The sequence below is a fragment of the Symphalangus syndactylus genome, chromosome X (assembly GCF_028878055.3).
Source record: "Symphalangus syndactylus isolate Jambi chromosome X, NHGRI_mSymSyn1-v2.1_pri, whole genome shotgun sequence".
NCBI lineage: Eukaryota > Metazoa > Chordata > Mammalia > Primates > Hylobatidae > Symphalangus > Symphalangus syndactylus.
The window spans coordinates 31,479,746-31,501,702 of record NC_072447.2 but is presented as its reverse complement, the minus strand read 5'-3'; the positions used below and the strand labels follow the sequence as shown (position 1 = coordinate 31,501,702).

Genomic DNA, 21,957 nt, shown 5'->3' with positions numbered 1-21,957 from the left:
CAGACATCCAAGGCTCTGACAGCAGAACCACAAGGATAAACCCTCTCAGCTATGGATAGGAGGGCATCCCCACTTCTTTGTCTCTTGTCCTTCTGAGGAAGTTCTGCCTTGCCTAGATTTTCCATGAAACCTTGATAGTACAGGCACTTATAGAAAGCAACTCTCGATAACTCTAAGGCTAATCCAACCAAGTGATTAGAGAACTCATCACTCTTCCTCCTCCACTGTTTCCCCAAGGAAAGGATGCAATCTGAAAATCCAAGAGGATTCTCCTCACAGAGGAAGAGCTGAAGCAGTGCCAATAAAGATTCCGATGTCAAACTCCAATTACACAGGGTTTGCAAGTGATTTGAAACATGGCTTTGTGAAGAGCCACTGTCTGTGAATCAAAAGGCCCCACAACTATGCTCCAATTTTTTTTTTAAAGCTGGGGGGGTTCCTTTTAAGTAGATCGGGTTTCTGCTATTTTAGGCACCAGAACTTTGTTATTAAACATCAGTGATAATCTTTTACATTACAGAAAAACAGATCAAAGCTTTTGCTTGGTGTAGATCAGAAAGTCAAGGTACAGCAAGGAATAAGAACAGTCATTGTCACAGCCTTGAAATGTCTTATTGAGGAAGAAAGTTTTGTAAAACTCCAAGGAAAGAAGTTTTTAACCCAACAGAAATGTGTAGGTACATTCACCAAAAGACAGGAACTAGAATATTCACAGCAGCATTATTCAAAATAGCCCACAATGGAAATTATCCAGATGCCCATACCATGGTATACTCATACAAAGGAATACTATACAGCAATGAAAATAAATGAACTACAACTACATGCAACAACATGAATGGATCATGAAATATAATTTTGAACAAAAAATCTAGATATAGAAACGGCACATACTATATGATTCCAAAACAGGCCAATGTAATCTATGCTGTCAGAGGTCAGGATGATGGCTACCCTTGGGAAGGCAGGATCAGAAGAGAACATTGGCAGGATTTCTAGAAGGCTGAAAATGTTCTGTATCTTGTCCCAGGTACTAGTTTTAAAGCTGTGTTCGGTTTGCTTTGAGGCAATTCATTGAGGCTGTACACACATGATTTGTGCACATTTGTTATTTGCATTATAATTAGGTTTTAAACATGTCACAAACCAATCTATATCATTTATATATGAAGAGAGAGAGAAAGGGAGAGAGGCAGAATGAATTCTTTTGGTAGCAACATTTCTCTAGAAACTGGAACTCTGCTAACAAGTTTTTATTTCCATTTGCTTACTCAGGGAAAGCTGTCACATGGCTTCCGGTCACACATAGGAATTCTGTATCTCTCAAAAAAGAAAACTCTGCAGTTTAGTACATCCTTTATTCAGAGAAGGAACATCAAATACTTTGGAGTAACTTTGTCATCTGTGCCTTTTCAGGAAAACTGGCCCTTTTTGCTCCCAGCACTGTACCTCTGTGTTAGTCATGGTTGGCTAACTGCTGTAACAAACATCCCCTAAATCTCACAATAAAAGTTTACTTGTTCTTCACATGAAATCAAATCAAGTGTTGGCAGATAGCCTTTCATGTGGTGATTCAGGAACCCAGGCTCTTTCCATCTGGTGGCCCTACCATCCCTTAGGGCCTCGGAATCATCTGTTGAACCCTCTGCATGCAGCCAGCAGAGTGGGGAAGAAACAAACTACAGAGGGTTGTTTAGGAGCTTTTATATGGCCTTCCTACAATTGGAGCAATTATGACTTCCACATTCCATTGGACAGAACTCTGTCACATGGTTGCAACTAACTGCAAGGGAGGCTGGGAAATGTAGTCTAGCCATGCACCCAGGAGCAAAAGGGAAGGAGTTGGTGAACACTTAGGCATTCTCTGCCATGCCAGATCCATAATCTCCCCTCTGCTAGCTCTTCCATGCCTGATGTCTGACTACAAAGAGAAGACATGTCATTATAGGAGAGGATACCGTCATCATAGGAAAAGATACAGACGGTCTCACAAAGCAAAGGCATGGGTGCTTGCATTCTACACCACCACTTCCATGATGGCAAACATTCACATCCAGGCCTCCTCCACCCATCAGCAGAAGTACACACTCCCCAAGAATGAGAGTGTCATGGCAGCCAGATGCTAAATTGTTCTTGCAGTACTTCACAACGTGAGTTAGACGAGCCAAGTCAGAAAATGAGCAGCATTCTTCTCTTCCCATTTCACACGCATCCAGCTGACCAGAATGTTTACACTGGTTCAGAAGTCACAGGGCTGGGTTTTATCCATTTTTATACCTACATCCTTTACCCAAGCCTCTTGATAATAATAATGATAAAACAACAACAAAAGCAGTACTATCAATGGCGTACACATATTAGCCCATAGTATGTATACTGTGTATATGCCATACACTGCTGGCACTGTCCATGAATTAATCACTTAATCTACACAACTCTATAAAATGAGCACCAATAGTATCTCCATTTCACAGATATGCAAACTGAGGTAAGAATTTGTCCAAGGTCACACAGCTGGTAAGTGGTGGAACTGAGAGAATCAAAGACTGAGATACACTTTTAACTAGAAAGTTTATTCAGGTTAGGAACGCAAGCATGTGATTATGACAAAACTCCAGTCCCTCAGAGAGTAAACCTTGAAACTAAGATTTAAAAATGCAAAGCTTGATCCAACCAGGCTGGCCGGGCCACAGAGAAGCACACAAAGCAACTTGGAAAGACAGCAAAGCATAAATTGATAATTAAAAGAGGGTGTCTGTCTGTCTGTCTGTTCGTTTGTTTTAATTTTCCTTCCCACTCAACAGCCACTAAAACCTTTGAACTGACAAATCAATCAAGAAAACCCAAGAGGGCTTCAATTTTACATTTACAAGCCAATATTCTCAACAGCCTGCTCCACTCATTGTCTTGACTGAAATTTATTTGTAAGTGAACCCCATTTCTCATTATCGTCTTCTACCCTGTAACCAGCCTGAGATTCGCTGGTATTAGGATATGGGGCAAAGGGTTAAAATAAAGCCACACAAGAGGCAAGCTTACGCAATATATTTTTCTTCATGCAATTGGATTAGTTTTAATTAGCAAAGGCTAAAAGTTTGCCAGATGAGTACTGGGTGACATCTGATACCTGAGCAGGGTTCCAACATCTCTTTTCTCATACCAAAGGCATTTAACACAAGTGATACTGTTTGAAAATCTTCCAGGGAACCCTTCCCAATGTCTCTTCTAGGTTTTCCCACTTCTCCCCCACATTGCCCCAAACTTTGAAGCCTCCGTCTCTCCTGTTTGTGCAGCAGAAAGCCCTATGACTTCTCACATGGAAAAGGATTTCTGTGGTATTTATTCCTGCTGCACTTCATGATGCACTTCTTGAAGTTAATCTCTAGAATCAAACTCTCAATAAACATGCGCCATCTTGTAAATGAATCACTTCAGGGGTGGGGAGGGGGTGGGCTGAGGTAGCAGAACTCTGACACAAAATTTAAAAGGAAAATAAAGCTTTCCTCGCATTATTAAAATATAAATACAGGCTCAAGGAACAGAGTCCAGATGTAGACTGGAGAGAAACATAAATATTGATGTTATATTCTAATGAACATTAGATCTCACGGGCTGTCATCTGCCCTCACAGCTACTACCTCTTCTTTCCCTTAGATTTCTAGTAGGAAAAATCAAGAGTAACTGAACTCTAGAATAGGGCTTCTTATTTCACAAATCTGAATGCACTTAGATAGGACAGTCATAAACCCAATTCTAAACAATTTTGTCCTCCATCCAGGCTTCAAGCATCAGCATGAGCTGAAAACACAGTTTGCAAATCAGTATTTCCTGCTACTTAGAAATATACCAGAGAGTATCAAGGTCTTTTTTTTTCATGTTTTTTAAAAATGTTATTTTAGCTTTATCATAGAAAAGGCTCCTACTGGCCAGGCGCGGTGGCTCACGCCTGTAATCCCAACACTTTGGGAGGCTGAGGCGGGCAGATCACTTGAGGTCAGGAGTTCGAGACCAGCCTGGTCAATATGGCAAAACCCCATCTCTACTAAAACTACAAAAATGAGCTGAGCATGGTGGCGGGCACCTGTAATTCCAGCTACTTGGGAGGCTGACACAGGAGAATTGCTTGAACCCGGTGGGTGGAGGTTGCAGTGAGCTGAGATTGCACCACTGTACTCCAGCCTGGATGACAGGGCGAGACTCTGTCTCAAAAAATAAATAAATAATAAATAAATAAATAAATAAATAAGAAAATAAAAGGCTCCTACTTCTAAGTCACCCCTGGGGCCTCTGAGGCTAGATTTTTATCCTTGTCAAAAACCTGATTCTCCCTAAATCCAGCACGATGATGTCATAAACAGCCCAACACCATCAGACCAAAAGTGAGGAAACTCCACTGTTTCAATTTGTCTTGGATATCTTATACATGGAATCACTAATTCTTAGTCTTGGTCGAAAGCCCAGAAGCACCCCATGGAATTATCTTCTTCTGTGCCCATATTCACACAACAACCTTGGTAGGGGATAGTGCTAGGCTATCAGAGTTCAAATACTGCTTTCCTACCTGAAAGTAGTATTACCTGTCTGGAGTGAGGAGAATGTTCCCTATCTTAATAGGGGTGTGTGTTATACAGGCGGATACAGCTGTTAAAACTCATCAAGATCTGTACATTTCACTGCATGTAAATTATATCTTGATTTTTTTTAAAAGAGTATTAGTTAGGACACTTTTTAAATTTTTCCAAGACAGCAGATTAATCAACAAGACCATAGGAGAAGTGCCTACTTCCTCAACATTCAATGGTTTTGCAAAACGCATTAGACCTGGAGCAAGTCTGGCAGAGTGAGAGAGGAGAGGAGGGTTTTCTTGTTCCTTTCAGTGTTGTACCCTTCTGTATGAGTTGCATGCCTAGCCCCAAACATGAAACAAAAACCATCAACAGCTCTACTTCTCAATACTTTTACCAGACCACCACTGTCTCTCACCAGGATTACTGCAAAAGCCTCCTACTTGGTCTCCTGGCTTCTACCCCTCTTGCCTCTCCCGCAGTCTCTTCTTGCCACAATACCCAAAGTGATCCTTTTAAACTCTAAATCAATCATGTTTCTCCTGGGCTTAAAAGCCTTCAATAACTGCCCACTCCACTTGGAGCAAAAGGCAAAGTCCTAATAGACCCTAGGTGATCCGCCCCACTGCCATTTCTCCTTGCTGGCCTCTTATCCTCCTACTCTCCTCCTTGCTAACTCCTCATCCACCACACTGGCCTCCTTGCCGTCCCCTGATCACACCAGGCATGCTCTCACCTCAGGGCCTTTGCACTAGCTCTGTTTCTCTCCACTGGAACACTCTTCCTCCAGCATTCTATGTAATTTACCGTTACCTCTTTCCAATCTTTGCTCAAATGCCACTTCCTCAATGAGGCCCACCTGACCACTCCATTTAAAATGGTAACCCCACCCCAAATCTCTGGATCACCTTCACCTTGCTCTAGTTTCTTTTTGCCCACAGCACTTACTACCTCCCAACATGTTTTGTAATTTCGTCAAATGTATTGTGTTTATTATTTAGGATTTGTCTCTCTCCATTGAAACATAAGGTCCTGGTAACTTTTTGTTTACTGATGAAACTTAAGGGCCTAGAATAGTGACTCCTGTGTAATAAACGAATGAATCTGGATAATAAGATTATTGGTCAATTTTTTCTCTACTTTTCTGCATAACAAAAAGAAGCCACAACAACAACAACAACAAAGAACCTTAATAGACATCTTTGACCAGGCAGAGACACACAGCATTGCTTGGTCAGCTGTATACTTTACCCTGACCCAGCACTTCACAGATTCAGACACAGGTTTTCACCTACTTGAAAGAAATTAACACATACCTCCTACTCTGTCTGATCCAATTATAGTATCAATAAAATAGCCAATAATAGCCAATAATTACCAGAGGCCAACCATGTGCAAGGCACAGTTCTCAGTGCCTGCACACCTTAACTTTCTTAGTTTTGTCAACAACCTGATGCAATCAATACTGCTTTTATCTCCATTCCATAACAGATGAAGAAAAAAAATTCAATAAATTGTCCAGAGTCATACAGCTTTGAAGGAGTGGAGCTGGGATTTGAACCCACGTAGTCCAGCTTCAGAGTCTACTCTCTTCACCACATACTCTCTTGCTTCTCAACAATTAGCTAAACCAGACACTTGCCAATGTTACTCAAACTGAGCCTCAGCAAATGCCAAAAGATCATGAATTTCAACCTTTCCTTAAGGAACAGAGAACAAGGACATCCAGGTACCTTAAAAGAAAGGAAGGGGAAAGCACTCTGGCACTCTAGAGTCAGAGAAATGAACTCTAAGACCCACAGAGTCCCCTTGTAGTCCAATGTTACAGTTATTCTGTGACCAACATGCCAAAGCAGATTTCCCCCAAATAAACTCCTTACCCATTATATATAAGAAAATTAAAATGGCCCCTCTGATTGCTGGAATTGAGTCCAATTTGAGCCAGATTAACCTCATTTCCCTTTTGAGTACGGTAATTACACCGGGAGATCAAAAGAATGCTACAGACATATGGTATCTTGATTTCAGCAAACCACTTAACAGTTGCTCATGATGATAGATATTGTGAGTAAGGTGGAGAAATGTGATTTGAACAGGAAGGTAAGGGAGTGCACCTGTGGCTGCTGCAACAATGATACCCAAAGAATGTTGATTAATAGATCTCAACTTGGAGAAACATTGCTAGTACTGCCTGCCAGTGGGCTCTGGCCTTGAATCCATCTGAACAATAATTTTATCAAAGATGTGGGTGATAGCATAGAATCTTGTTCATGGTGTATGCAGAGAGCAAAATACTGTGAGCAGTAGCTGACACATTGAATCAAGATTTTAAACCATCACCACTGATTGGAAATGAAAGAGCAAAGCAAGCAAGATTCAATTTAACAGAGACAATGGGAGACTCTTGTGAAATTTAAGTTCAAAACACCAACTGCACACATGGAATAAAGAAAACCTCATGTTAAAAACTGCCACTATAAAGGAAGGGAGTTTGCTGGGCCATAAGAGCATTTTTACACCAACAGTGTCATGCAGTGGTTAAAACAAGGACCACATTAGGGACATTCTTTTATTTATTTATTTATTTTTAAGACAGTTTTGCTCTTGCTGCCCAGGCTGGCGTGCAATGGTGCAATCTCGGCTGACTGCAACCTCCACCTCCTGGGTTCAAAGTGATTCTCCTGCCTCAGCCTCCCGAGTAGCCGGGATTACAGGTGCATGCCACCACGCCCAGCTAATTTTTGTATTTTTTAGTAGAGACGGGTTTTCACCATGTTGGTCAGGCTGGTCTTGAACTCCTGACCTCAAGCGAACCACCTGCTTCAGCCTCCCAGAGTGCTGGGATTAGAGGCATGAGCCACTACGCCTGGCCTGGGACATTCTTATAAAGAAAGGAATGGGTCCATTTGTGCCCTGCACCTGTGGTAGAGGACAACCAGAGTGGGAATGGCCTGGGAACTTGGCATTAGGAAGCCTGGTTGAAGGAATTGAAGTTGTTTTACCTGGGATGAAGAAAGCTTAGACAGTGCCATAACAGTAACCTCCAGACCCTTAAAAGATGTTCTAGACAAGTAGTTATAGGTAGATTCCGTATGACATGAGACACCAGAACAAAGATGAAAAGGCTTGCATTACAAAAAGACAGATTCACTCTCAATGTAGATAAGGACTGTTTGAGAATGGGAGCTATCCAGCAATACAGTTGGGGCAGGGGTGGCCACTTCCCACTCCCTGGAGTCTCAGAGGGCATGGAAACCAGATGAGCTGCCATTTGGGACATCTTAAAAAAGATTCCCACTCTGGGTGAGAAGTTTGATTCTATGGGTACTAAGGTCTTTCCCAACTCTATGATTCCAAGATTCTAGGACTCTTGTTAAATTAACTTTATTCTTGGTTAATTTCACTTCGAAGGATGTAGGCAAGATATATTTAGATCCAGCAATTACACTTTTAAGAAACCATTCTTAAAAATTCATACATATAAGCAAACATATATATGGAAACTGTTTATATGAGATTTGTTTAGAATAACTAAAACCAAGAAAATGCCACCATATGGGTAAAAGGTGGTTAAATGCTTTGAGCACGTTTGTGCAGGGGAATATTATGCAGTGTTTTTAAAAACTGAGGAGCAATCTCATGATTTGAGATGTCACATATCTGTCACCAATTAAGCTTAGAACACACAAAAAATGAAAACAAAATAAAAAAATAATTAAGTAAAAATTTTTTCGGGATATAATCTTACTCTGCCACCCAGGCTGGTATGCAGTGGCATGATCTTGGCTTACTGCAACCTCCACCTCCTTGATTTAAGCGACTCTCCCATCTCAGACTCCTGAGTAGCTGGGACTACGGGAACATGCCATCATGCCCGGCCAATTTTTGTATTTTTTGTAGAGATGGGGTTTCACCATGTTGCCCAGTCTAGTCTCGAACTCCTGGGTTCAAGCAATCCTCCCACCTTGGCCTCCCAGAATTAAGCAATTTTTTAGCACATGAATGCCCAGGTCCTCAGATTACTCATTCAATACAGCCAAACCTCATGTACATTAATGGATTGAGAGATGTCAGAAACAAAACTTGACCATACCTGTTTTAGTCATTCACAAAAATAAAGTAGACAATTTCCCTGCCCTCTGGGCTTAGTCTGGTGGGTGGGCTCTCTAAAACTTTGTTTCAAAAATTTCAACCCCAGAATGAGATCCTTACATTCAGGAACCATTCCTACCTCATTATTTTTATTTCCACTTGTTATTAAGATAGGATTCATGAAAAATTCTTGATGCAACAAAAACTTGCAGGAATTTTTGTGATTGTTCCAGTCTTACTCCTCCTATGATTTTTTAATAGAATGTCCCTCAAAATCTTGTGCCCCACAATTTTTAATAAAGCAAAAAGAAATTAAGCTGAACTATCAAATAAAATTCCAACTATATTTAAAATTGTCCTTGACCCTAAAATTTCAAAATGTCATACAAAATCAGTGAATCTTCAAGACTCTGGGACTAACATGGGACAATAGGAGAGATTTTTATATGTCATTGCCTTTTGAAAGTAATGCCCATTAAAAGTAGACTAGAAGTGCTGAGACTGAAGATGTTTCTGAGAGTTTATGTGGACTTTACACTGTCCTGATGGCATTGTGTAGAAAAGGCCTCCACACACAGGAAGAAAGAAATCTTTATCATTATCATCTCAGTAATATCAGTCCAACAGAATCTCAAGGATTTCTTAGATAAAGTAATTCAGGAGTTTTGATTTAAAAGCCCAATCCAGTACTACAAGAAAAGTCTAGAAAGAAATGTGATGCTGCTACTGGTTATGAGGAAATTACAACCATGAATTATTAAACCTTTGAAAGATTGTGTTCTTCTCAGCTGTTCTGTGATGGGTTTCAAAGCAGTTTTCAATGAAGCTGTTAGGATCTCATAATGCCTCACAGAAACTCACTGAGCAGGGCCAGGAGGAAAAGAAACTTAACCACAATTACAGAAACATCCAAGAGAACACACTAACCAAACTGTGAAGGTTTTTTACAAGTGGTAGACTGAACAGAAAGGGAAGGAAAAGGAGGACCACCCTTCCGAAACCAGAATAAGCCCATGATCAGTGTTGCCACACCAACCCAAAATGATCAATTCACCCAATGTATTACCTCCTGGTTCCTTTCAGAGGTTAGCAGTTTCTGTGTCTGCTCTGGCTGAAAATTATCCTTCTCAAATAGGTAGTTTGGATCTCCTGGGGCTGTCACTTATGCATTCCAAAGGGCAATAAACAACACTCTCAAAGGCTTGTCAATAGAACATGGAGAAATTTAGGGGGTATGTCTTCATTATCATAGATTTGAGTTCCTTTTGTTACCCTTCTCACTGCTGAAGCACTGAAGCTCTCCCATGCCAAGACAGGGATTCAAACTCTGCATCCACTAATGGTAGTAACAGCTATTTCCAGACCCACTGATATGGTTTGGCTCTGTATCCCTACCCATATTTCATGTTGAATTATAATCCCCAATGTTGGAGGAGGGACATGGTGGGAGGTGACTGGATCATGGAGGCAGATTCCCCACTTGCTGTTCTAGTGATAGTGAGTGAGTTCTCATGAGAGCTGGTTGTTTAAATGTGTGTAGCACTTCCCCCTTCCCTCTTGCTCTCTCTCCTGCCACCATGTGAAGATGTGTTTGCTTTCCCTTTTCCTTCCGCCATGATTGTAAGTTTCCTTAGGCCTTCCTGGCCATGGCTCCTGTATAGCCTGCAAAACTGTGAGTCAGTTAAACCTCTTTTCTTCATAAATTACCCAGTCTCAGGTATGTTTTTTTTATAGCAGTGAGAGAACAGACTAATACACACACCATAGAGTGTTCTGGCAGGGGCTGGGGGTGTGGCTAATATAATAATCCTGGGCTAAACGGTTTAAGGAAAAAGAGTGAGAAACTTCATCTCTACCATACCCCCAGCCCTAGGTCTTTGCCTTCACAGTTTAAAGATTAAATAGATTGTCTTGGTTGCAGTTCCCCCATAAGTAGACCCTATGACTGCGAGTACAGGTTTGAGTGCAAGTAGTTTATGTGGGAGGTGACTCCAGAAACACCCATAGGTGAGTGAAGAAGTGAGATGGAGAAAGGAAGACAGCAAAGATAGGATGTGTCATCAAATAAGTCATCACTGTGGGTAACTGGAGCTCAGTCCTACTTGAGAATTCTGAGAAATGGTGGAGAAAATGCAGCAGAGTTCTCCTATCCAAGGAGTAATGGCACTGGTGCATTCTTCCACCAATTCCCTGTCCATATTTGGTTGAGTGCTGCTTCTGAGGCATTAACCTGCTGGCACCTCTGGCCTTCCCAACAGGCAAGGCCAAGCATGGTCCATAAGCCAGTACAAAACAAAAGTTCCAGGCAGAGTTACAGGAGTTTGCAGTAAGTAGCCTTCAGCATAAGAGATGACAGCTAAAGGAATATAGACAGGGCACCAACAATGTCTACTGTACAGAATGAAAAAAGCTAAGATAAAGGTGAGCACAGAGTTCTAGAAAAGTCATAGGTGGGGGAGGTAACAAAAGTGTCACTGCAGTACAATGGGGAAATGATGATCTTTTCAATAAGTGGCAGTAGGCCAATTGTCCATCCATATTTGGGAAAAAAGTAATCTTGAGCCCTACCTCACACCATTTGCAAATATCAATTCCATATGAAACATGGATCTAAATGACAAAGGCAAAACAAAAACTTTCTAGAACTTTTGAGATATCTTCATGACCTCGAGGTTGGTGAAGAATTTAAGAACAAACAGGAGAGAACACAAAAACACAATAACCATAAAGAAAAGGATTGATAAACTGGACTATACAAAAATAAGAACTTCTGCCCTCAAAATATAACACTAAGAGAGTGAAAAGGCAAGCCACAGAGTAAGAGAAGGTATTGGAAATACATACAGCTGACAAATGACTCATATTCAAAATACATAAAAGACATCTGTAAGACAGTAAGAAAAGGTGCAAAGAACTTTACTGAAAAATAAGCAATTACCTGGGCGATGAGATAATTTGTATACCAAACGGCATGACACATGATTTACCTATATATCAAGCCTGCACGTGTACCCTTGAACCTAAAATAAAAGTTAAAAAAAAGAGAGAGAAAAGAGAAATAAAAATGAGCAAATATCTTGAACAAGTAATCCACAAAGGAGAATATCTAGGTAGTTAAAAATTATATAAAATGGTGTTCAGTCTCACAAGCCATTAGAGAAATGCAAATCAAAACCAGTATGAGATTTCATTACACATCCACCAAAGTGGCTACAATTTAAACATCAATACCAATATCAGTGAGGATGTGGAGCAACCAGAACTTTCATATACTTCCAGGGTTATAAATTGGTACAACCAGTGTAGAAAACTGTTCAGCCAAACAAATCATCCCCTTTGATCCAGCAATTCCTCTTTTAGATACACACCAAATAACTGTGTATACATAAGCTCATCAAGAAGCATGCAGAAAAAATTGTTCATGCAATAGCTCCCAAACAGAAACAACCTAAACATCCATCATCAGGAGAATGGATCAAGAAATTGTGGTATGTACACACAATGGAATTTTATTCAGCAATGAGAATGAACAATCAGCTATATATGCAATAAGATGAAAGAATCTTACATACATAATGTGAAGTGAATAATGCTAGAAAGAAGTATACATGATTTCACTTATATAAACTTCAAAAACAAGAACATCTAATTGATAAGGGTAGAAATTGGGAGAGTTGTTACTTTTGGGAAGGGGGATATTGACTGAAGGTGGCTTGAAGGGAGGGGAGGATGTTTCAGGTGCAGTAACATTTTATTTCTTGATCTGGGTGGTGTTTACATGAGCTGTTCACTTTGTGAAAATTAACCAGGATGAACACTTATGGTCTGTGTGCTTTTCTGTGGGAATGTTAAACTTTAATATAAAATTTATTTTAAAACTCAGTAACTAAATAAATCAACAGCAACCAAAATGCCAGCAACATTAAAATGCCTAAAGATGAAAATCCTGGAGTCGAAGCCCATGAAGTACTTCCAAAGTCTCAGGTTTCAGTGACTGAAAAGTTGGACTCTTCAAATTGATGACCATCAGTCTCAGAAGGCTCTCAACACAGTGAGATCATCCCAATACGCTTCCTTAATGCCTTCACGTTCCCTCCCTGAGACAACTTATTAACACCCTCTCTTCTCTCTTCACATTGCCAACACTCTCAGCTGATGACCTCACCCCATACTTCACAGAGAAAATAGATCCCCTTATGGAAGAACACCCCATCCCACCACCAGCAGTTCACCAGTCCACCTGCCTCCCTGCTTGTATCCTTCAGCTTCCCTCCAGGGGCCATGGATGAAATGGTGCTCTCATCTCATCCCCTCTCAGCTTCTCAATGATATCCATAATTATTCAGTTCTCTACCCCAGGATCATCAATTCACCCTTCTCTTGGAATCTGAACATGCCTAAAATATCGATACATTTTAAGACATTTTTCCTTGATACTGTATTCCCTTCCAGCCACTGCTCCATTTCTCCACTCCCCTTCAGAGCAAAACGCCTTACAAGAGTTGTCTGTAGAGCTGGGTGCGGTGGCTCATGCCTGTAATTCCAGCGCTTTGGGAGGCGTGAGGACTGTTTCAGCCCAAGAGTTTGAGACCACCCCGGGCAACATGGAGAAACCATGTCTCTACGAAAAAAAACAAAATTAGCCTAGCGTAGTGGTGCACATCTGTAGTCCTAGCTACTTGGGGAGCTAAGATGGGAGCCTGGGGAGGTCAAGGCTGCAGTGAGTAATGATCAAGTCACTGCACCCAGTCTGGGTGACAGAGTGAAAAAAAAAAAGCTGTCTGTAGTTGCTATTTCTTCTCCACCTCTCCTATTCTTTCTCCAACACCTCTGATTCGGCGTTCATCTCCACCCCTCCAATGAAATGGCACCTCTCAAGGCCACTAATTAATTACAGGTCACCAAACTCAATAGCCTCTTCTCAGTGCTTATCTTCCTCTCAGAAGCACTTGACCAAGTTGACTTCTCCCCAGTTCTGGAAACACCTCCTGGCTTGCATCATACTACACTCTTCTGATTTTCCTTCTAGCTTTCTGGCTGTCCTTTCTCAGCCTTTCTCCTCCCCTGTGAAGCTTTCCAAGTTGGACTGCCCTGGGCTAAGTCCTGGCCTCCTTTTCTTTACTATCTCCACTGTGTCTAGCTCCAAGGCTTCACATACTGTCTCTATGCTTAGGTCTCACATTCACATCTCCAGCCTGGACCTCTCAACTCACACATGTAATTGTGTAAGACACATCAGGTATCTCGAACTTAACATGGCTCAAATATAAAACTATTGATTCCATTCCCTCCACAAGAAAATATTCACTCTCCCACTAGCTTTCCCCATTTCTACAAACGGTAATACATTCTACAAGTTATTATTATTACTATTATTTTGAGATGAAGTCTCACTCTTGTTGCCCAGGCTGGAGTGCAATGGCACGATCTTGGCTCACTGCAACCTCTGCCTCCCGGGTCCAAGCATTTCTCCTGCCTCAGCCTCCCAAGTAGCTGGGATTGCAGGCACCTGCCACCACACCTGGCTAATTTTTGTATTTTTAGTAGAGACGGGGTTTCACCATGTTGGCCAGGCTGGTCTCAAACTCCTGACCTCAGGCGATCTCCCTGCCTCGGCCTCCCAAAGTGCTGAGATTACAGGCGTGAGCCACCGTGCCCAGCCACATTCTACAAGTTATTTAAGCTTTTCGAGCAAAAACAACAAACTAGGAGTCATCCTTAATTATTTTTTTCTCACACCCTGTACCCAATCAAATCAGTTAAGTCCTGACAATCCTGTTTCCAAAATGAATTCAGAATCTAACCACTTCTCACCGTCTCTACAGCTACCTCCCTAGTCCTAGCCACCATCACCAGTCACAGTGTCTAACTGGTTTACTAGCCACCAGACTTGCTTCCAGAGTGACTCTTCCAAAGTGTACATCAGATCATGTTGCCTCTGCAAGAAGCCCCCCAGCCTGTCTCAGGGCAACAGGAAGCAGCTGTCCAAGGATGAAATAGCAAGCAGATTGCGCAGGGGAATTGTGATCAGGTGACAAGGATATACAGGGGGTGTGAAGGCACCCTCAAAGGAAGAGAAAAAAAGTAAGGTTTACTTTTAGTCTTCCTCTCCCTTTCAAACTCCCCTAGGCCTGAGCAATACTAAAGGGAGATAGATGCACAATGCAGCTGATGCCACTGGTGACCTACCCACAGCTACTTTGCCCTCCCCAGAGGACCTCTGTCAACATTCCTGTGCATATCATAGGCTTTTTGCATCTCTCTACCTGGCCCTGGGAGCATGCTGGGACTACATGTGGGGCAAGACTCAGAAGCCATGGAGTTCATGCCCCAGGTGCTACTTCCATCTGTGAGAAGAAGAAGTTGGTGCATAAATACTCCAGCTTCCTTAATTATTAGTGGAACACATTTGAGGTGTGTGCTCAGACGGTCGCCAGCTGGATTGAACCCCAGTTGCCCACAGGGCTAACCAGCCTACATGGTGTACTGGCTTTCCTCTTTCCTCCCTTTCCTGTCTCACTTCCCTACCCCCTCTCTGTGCTTCCAGGGAACCCTTCCCAAATAAATTAATTGCATCGAAATCCTTGTCTCAGGCTCTGCATTCTAGGAAACCTAAACCAAGACACGTAATAGTGTGTTTTTTCTCCCAAAGGTAATGCCTTTTATGACATCAAACAAGAACAATGCCATCCCAAATTTAAATGAACAAGAGAAGAGAGAGATCTGGACATAAAGTGTGGAGATATAGCATTTTAGAAAATAAAATTTAAAATAATAGGAGATTTTAAATCCCAGGTAGAAATCAGCCCCATCTTTATTATTCATGTACAAATATGTATAGAGTATATATTCACCAACTATATGCACACACTCAAGATCCTCTCTTATCTCTATTAACTATTAGTTTGTACCCCAAACAGTTAAAAGGACTTGAAAGAACTCTGATACATTCCAGGTACATAACTGCCCACTGCTGCATCTAAAGAGAGAAAGAAGTGGGCACATTCTGCTCTGGCAGTAAGTTTCACTCGTGTGAAATCTAACCTAAGGAGAGGTGTGTCACACACATACACACACACACACACACACACACGCGCGCGGGAAATGTATGTACCACTCAACAGTCTGCAAAACTTCCCTCCAGTTCTTTTGAAGTGAAATCACCACTCCCCACAACCGCACTCCCCAGATACCTGCGCTGTTGAAAGTGAAGGGCCTGTCCCTGCTGTGTGGTTTGGGGTAAAAAGGAGGCAGGATTAAAACGCTCATTTCAAGTCCCAAAAGTAAAATACGACTTGGCCTATGGCAGTCCTAATTCTTTCCAGAACTCATCCCCGGAATTGCCCTTTTAAACAACCAGTCATTAACCCAACTCCGGCTCTTTTACAGCTGCGAAAACCGATCGAGCACATCATTTATTCATTACGCTTATTACTATTGTTATTGCAGAAAAGCGGTGAATTCCCGGGACGGGGTTCAAAGGGTTTTTCGGAGGAGGAGGGGAAGAGGGAGAGAACACGCGGGTGGGCAGGGACCGCTAGGAGGCTGAGCTGGGCTGTGGGGCAGAGGTGCCCGGAAATCCCCAGGGAAGGATGCCTCCAAAGCGCCTCCGCCCCGCGCGCTCCTAGGCCACTGCGCACCGGCGCAGCTGCTGCAGCAACCGAGGAAGCTTCTTACGTAAGTCAGAGCCGCTGACATCACCTTGGCCGCGAGCGTCGCAGCCTGACTAGGCGCCAAAGGACCGTCGCGCCAACCCAGCGCCCCTGTCTACCTCCTAAGTCGTTCCTAAATGATTCTGCCGTCGCCAGATTTGGGCGATCCTGAGCCAAGGGGACTGCCCTCGGAAGGGAGATGACATAGAATGACTATTTATTGGGAGCCCCTGGGTGTCGTAAGAGCAAAGTCAACGGACAGCAAAGATGCCCAGGGGTCTCCCAGACTTCCTTCCTCGTCGTCTCCCTGCAGCCCGCCTAGCAGACTAGTTCATACCTAAGTCCACGTGCCAGTAGATTTGGGCGACAGTGCACCGGGGCGGAGGAAGACAGCCTGTGGGATCCTCTGGGGGCAGATGGCACAGAGCCATTTAGTAGGAACCCTGGGCTGTTCAGGGCAGAAAAGATGCCCAGTTGTCTCCTCGATCTCCCCGGGGCCCCTGACACTCCCCCCCTCATCTCTCCCTGACCCTCCCCGCGGTCCCTCCGGGCCACAAGGGTTTTCGGCAGAAGCACTACGGAGTTCAGTCTAGGAGGCGAGCAGCGCCACGCTACGTCGCACACGAGGGCAAGGCACAAGTTCGGAGCTCGGGGCAGCACCTGAGGTCACAGCGAGTGACGAAACAGCCGCGGTGCTGCAGCAGTCTCAAAAGAACACTCACTACTCCTGGAACCCCCAACCCTGAACATGCATGGGGTGGGCTACAGGGCTCAGGGCTGGGCTTCTGGAAACCACAGGAGTTGCAACCCTCCTCCCTACCCCCCCGTGAAGGACGTGAAAGGCGAGCCCCGGAGGTGAAGGACAGACCCTCTCTGCCTCCTGTGCTCCCATAAACGCTCCCTTCCTGCTCCTTCTCAGCCCACGCTGCCTGCGACTTCAGAGGTCGCCCTTTTAACTTTCCACCGTCCACGTCACTGAACCGGGGTCCAGCCCAGCCACTCGGCCCCAGGAGGATTGGGGTGGGTCCCAGGGGATGGGAAGGGTGGGAAGGCGAGAGTAGTAAGGTGCAGGCTGCAACGGGCGCGGCGCCGCGGGGCTGGGATTGCCGCCGCTGGGGAGGGCGCGAGGGTGCGGCGCGGAAACACATAGCCTGGCGGGCGGCCGGCGGGGGTACTCACGCACTGCCTCCTGCTTAGGGTCAAGCGTGCTGAGGACGCGCTGCACGCCGCCGAGCTTGCCCTGCAGCGCCCAGACGCGGCGATGGGTGAGCTGGATGTCGCTCTCGAGCTCCTGGAAGAGGCTGCAAGCGTGCCGGGCCACGTCCGAGAGCTGCCGGAGGACACGAGCCAGAGCGGCGTTGCTGACCGCGCATAGGTCCAGCATGAGCAGCACGGCCGCCGCCGCCGCCGCCGAGGACGCCTCGCCAGCTGCGGGCGCCGCCTCCGGGATCCCCGCCGTGCTCTCCTCGCCAGCCACGGACGCCTCTCCGTGCGGCGGCTGAGTCTGGTCGGTCGGCGCGGGCAGTGGCGGCGGCGGCGGTGGCAGCCCTGAAGGTGCAGTGACCGCGCGGGCTGGCTCCTCTGGCCCTGGCGCCTCGACCTCGTCCAGGTCCCTCCGGCCGGGCGGCTGCAGGGGCGGCGGCGGCTCAGCGCTGCCTCCGCTCGGGTCCATGGCTGGGCCGGGCGCAGGGCGCCGCTGCCTGCACAGCCATTGCGGCTCCACGATCCGCTTGGCGAAAGGCATCCCGCGCAGCCAGGCGGCGACTTTCTGGTCTCCTCCGAGCGCCCCTGTGAGCTGGAGACCGGGCGCGCCCACCTGAGCAGGGAGGGGGCAGGAGTCCGGCAAAGGCGCGATCTGGCAGTCCGGATACGCAGGGGGCTTCTCTGCTCACCTGGCCTCCTCTTCCCCGCCCTCTCCCTAGCAAATCAGTCCAGCCAGTCCTCCTTCGGGTGCACCGTTCTCTGGGGAGGATGACAAGCGCCCCGCACAGAAATTTAGGGGTGCTCCTGGTCTCTTCTCACTTGCTTCCAACCAGGGTCGACTGGCTCAGCTCCATCGTTTCTGTGCTCGCCGTCGCCACCCCGGCCACTGCCGTCGCCGCCGCCTATATAAATGGGCGTGCGTGTGTCTGTGTGTGTGTGGGTGAGTGGGTGGGTGGGTGTGAGTGTGTGCGCGCTCCTCAGTTTGAAAGTACCCCGGCGCAGGCCTCTCCCCGCGCGCCCCTCGGCCGCTCCGGGGAGCGATTGCGCCCGGGATCTCTCTCCCTGGCTGGGCGGGGAGGAGGTTTCGGAAAGGCGCTCTGAAAACCCGGAGAGAGGAATCTGCCTCCAGCCCGGGCGCAGGAGGCCGCGCGGGGGTGACGGGGCGGACGCAGGGCGGGGGAGGCCGGGGCGAGGGGGGCGCAGCGCCCTGTGCGGCCGCTGGGAGTCACTGGTGGCCTCGCCGTGCTGGGCGCGTTCAGGCGCAAAGACACTTCCTCACATCCAAGGGGTTGGAATTGAGACTGTCAGCGTGGTGGGGGCGGGGAGTCCTCAAGTTGGGAGTAGGGGTGTGGGCAGTAAGCGCAGAGGGAAGAGGGTGGGGTATTGGGGATGCGGCAGATTTGGCGTGTTGGAGCAAGTTTTTCGCCGAATTCCAGCTCTGTACAAGACCTTTGGGTTCTTACAGGGAAAACTGGGCTGCTCCTCGGAGATCCCCGGGCTCTAGGAACGCAAGGAGACAACTGGGGAGGGCAAAGGGCGTAGGCGCATCTCCATGTGGCCAGAGCAGCCAGAGTGCTGTTTATACCCCTTCCCAAGCATCACGTGGCCCCCTGCTTTGGGCACGGGCTCTATAGAATATCATGAATGAGACCCAAACCACCAATGAGCAAAATCCCCAGAAAACTGCTTACGAAACTCATTGCACGTTGGGTGAGATAAACGGCATTACCTCCTCGTCACCCTACTGTGCTGATCATACACCGGATTTTTAAAGTTCTCCATCAGAGAGATGATGATTTACAGAAGAAGGGAAAGTTTTCCCCTTCAGTTAACTGAAAGGTATAATTTCTAAAAAGGCATGCATTTTCGATTGCAGCAGGCTGCAGGCTGTATGCCGTCAGACCAAAACGTAAAAAGAGTTTGGGAAATGTTAATAAAACACGTGCTTTCATGCCTCCAAAAAGTATACTGTAAAAATATTTTTTATTTTAAAGCCACAAGCCAAATCTTGGGAATGCAGCCTCTTTTCGTGTTTCTAAAGAGAACATGGAAAAAATATGTTTTATGGCAACAATAAAGTCCTCCAGACCTGCGGTGGTGTCTCCTCTCCTCCCTCTAAAGGCGGGAGAGGGAGGAGGCTCCAACAGTCAGCACTTTGGACTGGCCCACGCTTTGGTTTTAAAGGCTTCAACAAACCCTTGTCTTATTCTACAAAAAAAAAAAAAAAAAAAAATTGACAAGGACATATCCTTGTTCATAAAAGATCCAGGCTGAGGCTTTGGGGGTAAAGGGCCGTGATGTCTGCAAAATACACATAAATGTTTCAGTAACAACAACAAGAAGAATGATGATAATAATAAAGATGTGTATGTATGAAGGGAGACAAAAAAACAAAATATGGCAAAATGTTCAAAATAGTCTAGGTTAAGGGCATATCAGGGTTCATTGTACATTTCTTGCAACTTTGAATTTGGTTTTGTTTCCAAATAAAAAATGAAAGAAAAGAATATTTTGGAACAAGGTCTTTTAAGGTTTGTTTTTTATCTCACAAATCTGAAAAGCGTTGAGCTAGCTGTTTTTAAATTGAGCTTGACTTTTTAATACGTTCAAAATTCTGAACATGAGTTCTGCTGGGTAGGCAAGCCAGACACTTCTCCCTAAACACATGGAAGCATGGAGAACAATGAGGGATATTAAAGGCATCTGGTTAGCAAGCCTTGTGGCAACAGGCTGCCCTGCCTCTCACTCTTCTTTACCTAGCACTGTCCTATTAATAGCAAGGGCGCCAGTGGAGTGGGCCCATCTGAGCACTGACAGGGGCAATGAATAAGTGGTGTGGGACTTTCACTCCTAAAGGGAGTTTCAGATTATTGGCAAGTTCCTTCCAGGGCTCCCAAAAGACATGATCAGAAAGGAAGGGCAAAGGCCCAGGAGAGAAAGGGTTCAAGGGGGTAATTAAGCTAAAAAACAGGCCAGCTACCTTAGTGTCTGCCCCCAAGTGATCAGCTCAGATTCAAGCAGAGATTTCAAAATGATTCAAAGCACAGTTCAAAGATGCAAAAAGGAGTGCCCTCTTTGTAATCTCCTCGACTCTGACTTGTGTGCTAATAAAGCCCTTTGGTTAAAATTTTAAAAACCTTTAATTTTGGCTTTTGATCTCCTTCATTCTCGCTGTCCTCTCCCCTTCCTTTGGTGGTGGTCCCCAGCGACCTTTCCAAGAGCACATTACGTTTTTGTTTTTGTTTTATTTGGGGAGAAAGACACCCTCCTTCAAAGTCACCAAAACCAAAACTAATGCAAATGATCATATTCATTGATACGGTTGGTTGATGTTTTCCCAGTCCTCTGTAAGATATGAATAAAGGTATCTTTAGAAAACATAACGATTGTTTTACATTAGTGACACCATCTAAATGAAAAACTGCTAGCTTTGGGAAGGCAACTTCAAGACAGCCTGCTGGCCCCATCCTACCCTTTTCCCAACTCAAGTCCCTCCCATGTGAATTACCCCCCCCACACACACCCCTACACACATTTTTGGGTTTTATTCCTGCTTTCTAGAACTAAAATACTGAAATTTTAAAAAGGGTAGCAACACATGTAATCCTGACAGGATATGTGAATAGTCTTAAGCTGATGAGTTTTCAGCATACCTGGGAGCTGTGTCTTTCTTGTTTAAATCCTGAATTGTGACATTTTACTCCAAATTTTCCCACAAAAAGTTCTGATGAAGTCAAGGTTGCTTTCAGAAGCCAGATTTTTACACCAGATTGTTAGGTGTGTGTTGATCTCTCCCAATCACACCGCCTCCTATTCATGTACACATGTATACTTACCATGCACTTGTAGCCAAAATAGAAGGGAAAGGAAACATTTTTAAATGACCCCATCGCCTAATTCCCAGCAGTCATTCATGCAGCACAAAGGCCAGCACAATTTGCCCATAAATTCAAATGTTTGGTCAGTATAAACTGTATCCATTGTAAAATGAACCAAAGATCCTGTCTGTGTCACCACGCCCCACAGTTACATTCTTGCCTGCTCCAGCCCAGAAGGAAGAAGGGCTTTGCTGAACTTGAAGATCAGCATTGAGAGCGCCATGAGGCACCACTGTCCTCAACCTGGCTGTCCTCATGCCTCCACAGAACCCTAGTCAGGCTTCCTATAGAACCTCACAAGCTGCAAAGCAGAGATTCCTAAAACACTCTTCACTAAAAATGTTCTGATTCGAATATCCTACCGTTATTTATACTTGAAAATATTTCTTTTGACTAAGAAATGCCAGGAGATACATGGGGCACGTTAGCATAATCATTGAATTATAGTGACTGAAGTGTCTTTTCCTCCACCTAATTGCACCTATTCCTCATTTAATCGATGTAATCTACTCCTAAAAAGCCCTGCCACTAAGTAAAAACCTGTTAAATGAAAAATATTTCCATTAA

At 44.9% G+C, this 21,957-nt stretch overlaps 1 protein-coding gene across 2 annotated transcripts in view; it reads right to left on the bottom strand.

The window, feature by feature from the left end:
• NHS (NHS actin remodeling regulator) overlaps positions 1–18,611 on the bottom strand; it is a 365,514-nt gene extending 346,903 nt beyond the window's left edge. For both annotated transcript variants that reach the window (XM_055267749.1, XM_055267750.1), the window contains exon 1: positions 17,489–18,611. In XM_055267749.1, the coding sequence (XP_055123724.1) occupies positions 17,489–18,053 (565 nt within the window). In that variant the 5' untranslated portion in view covers positions 18,054–18,611. The remainder of the gene's footprint in view (positions 1–17,488) is intronic.
• Positions 18,612–21,957: the final 3,346 nt, after the last annotated feature.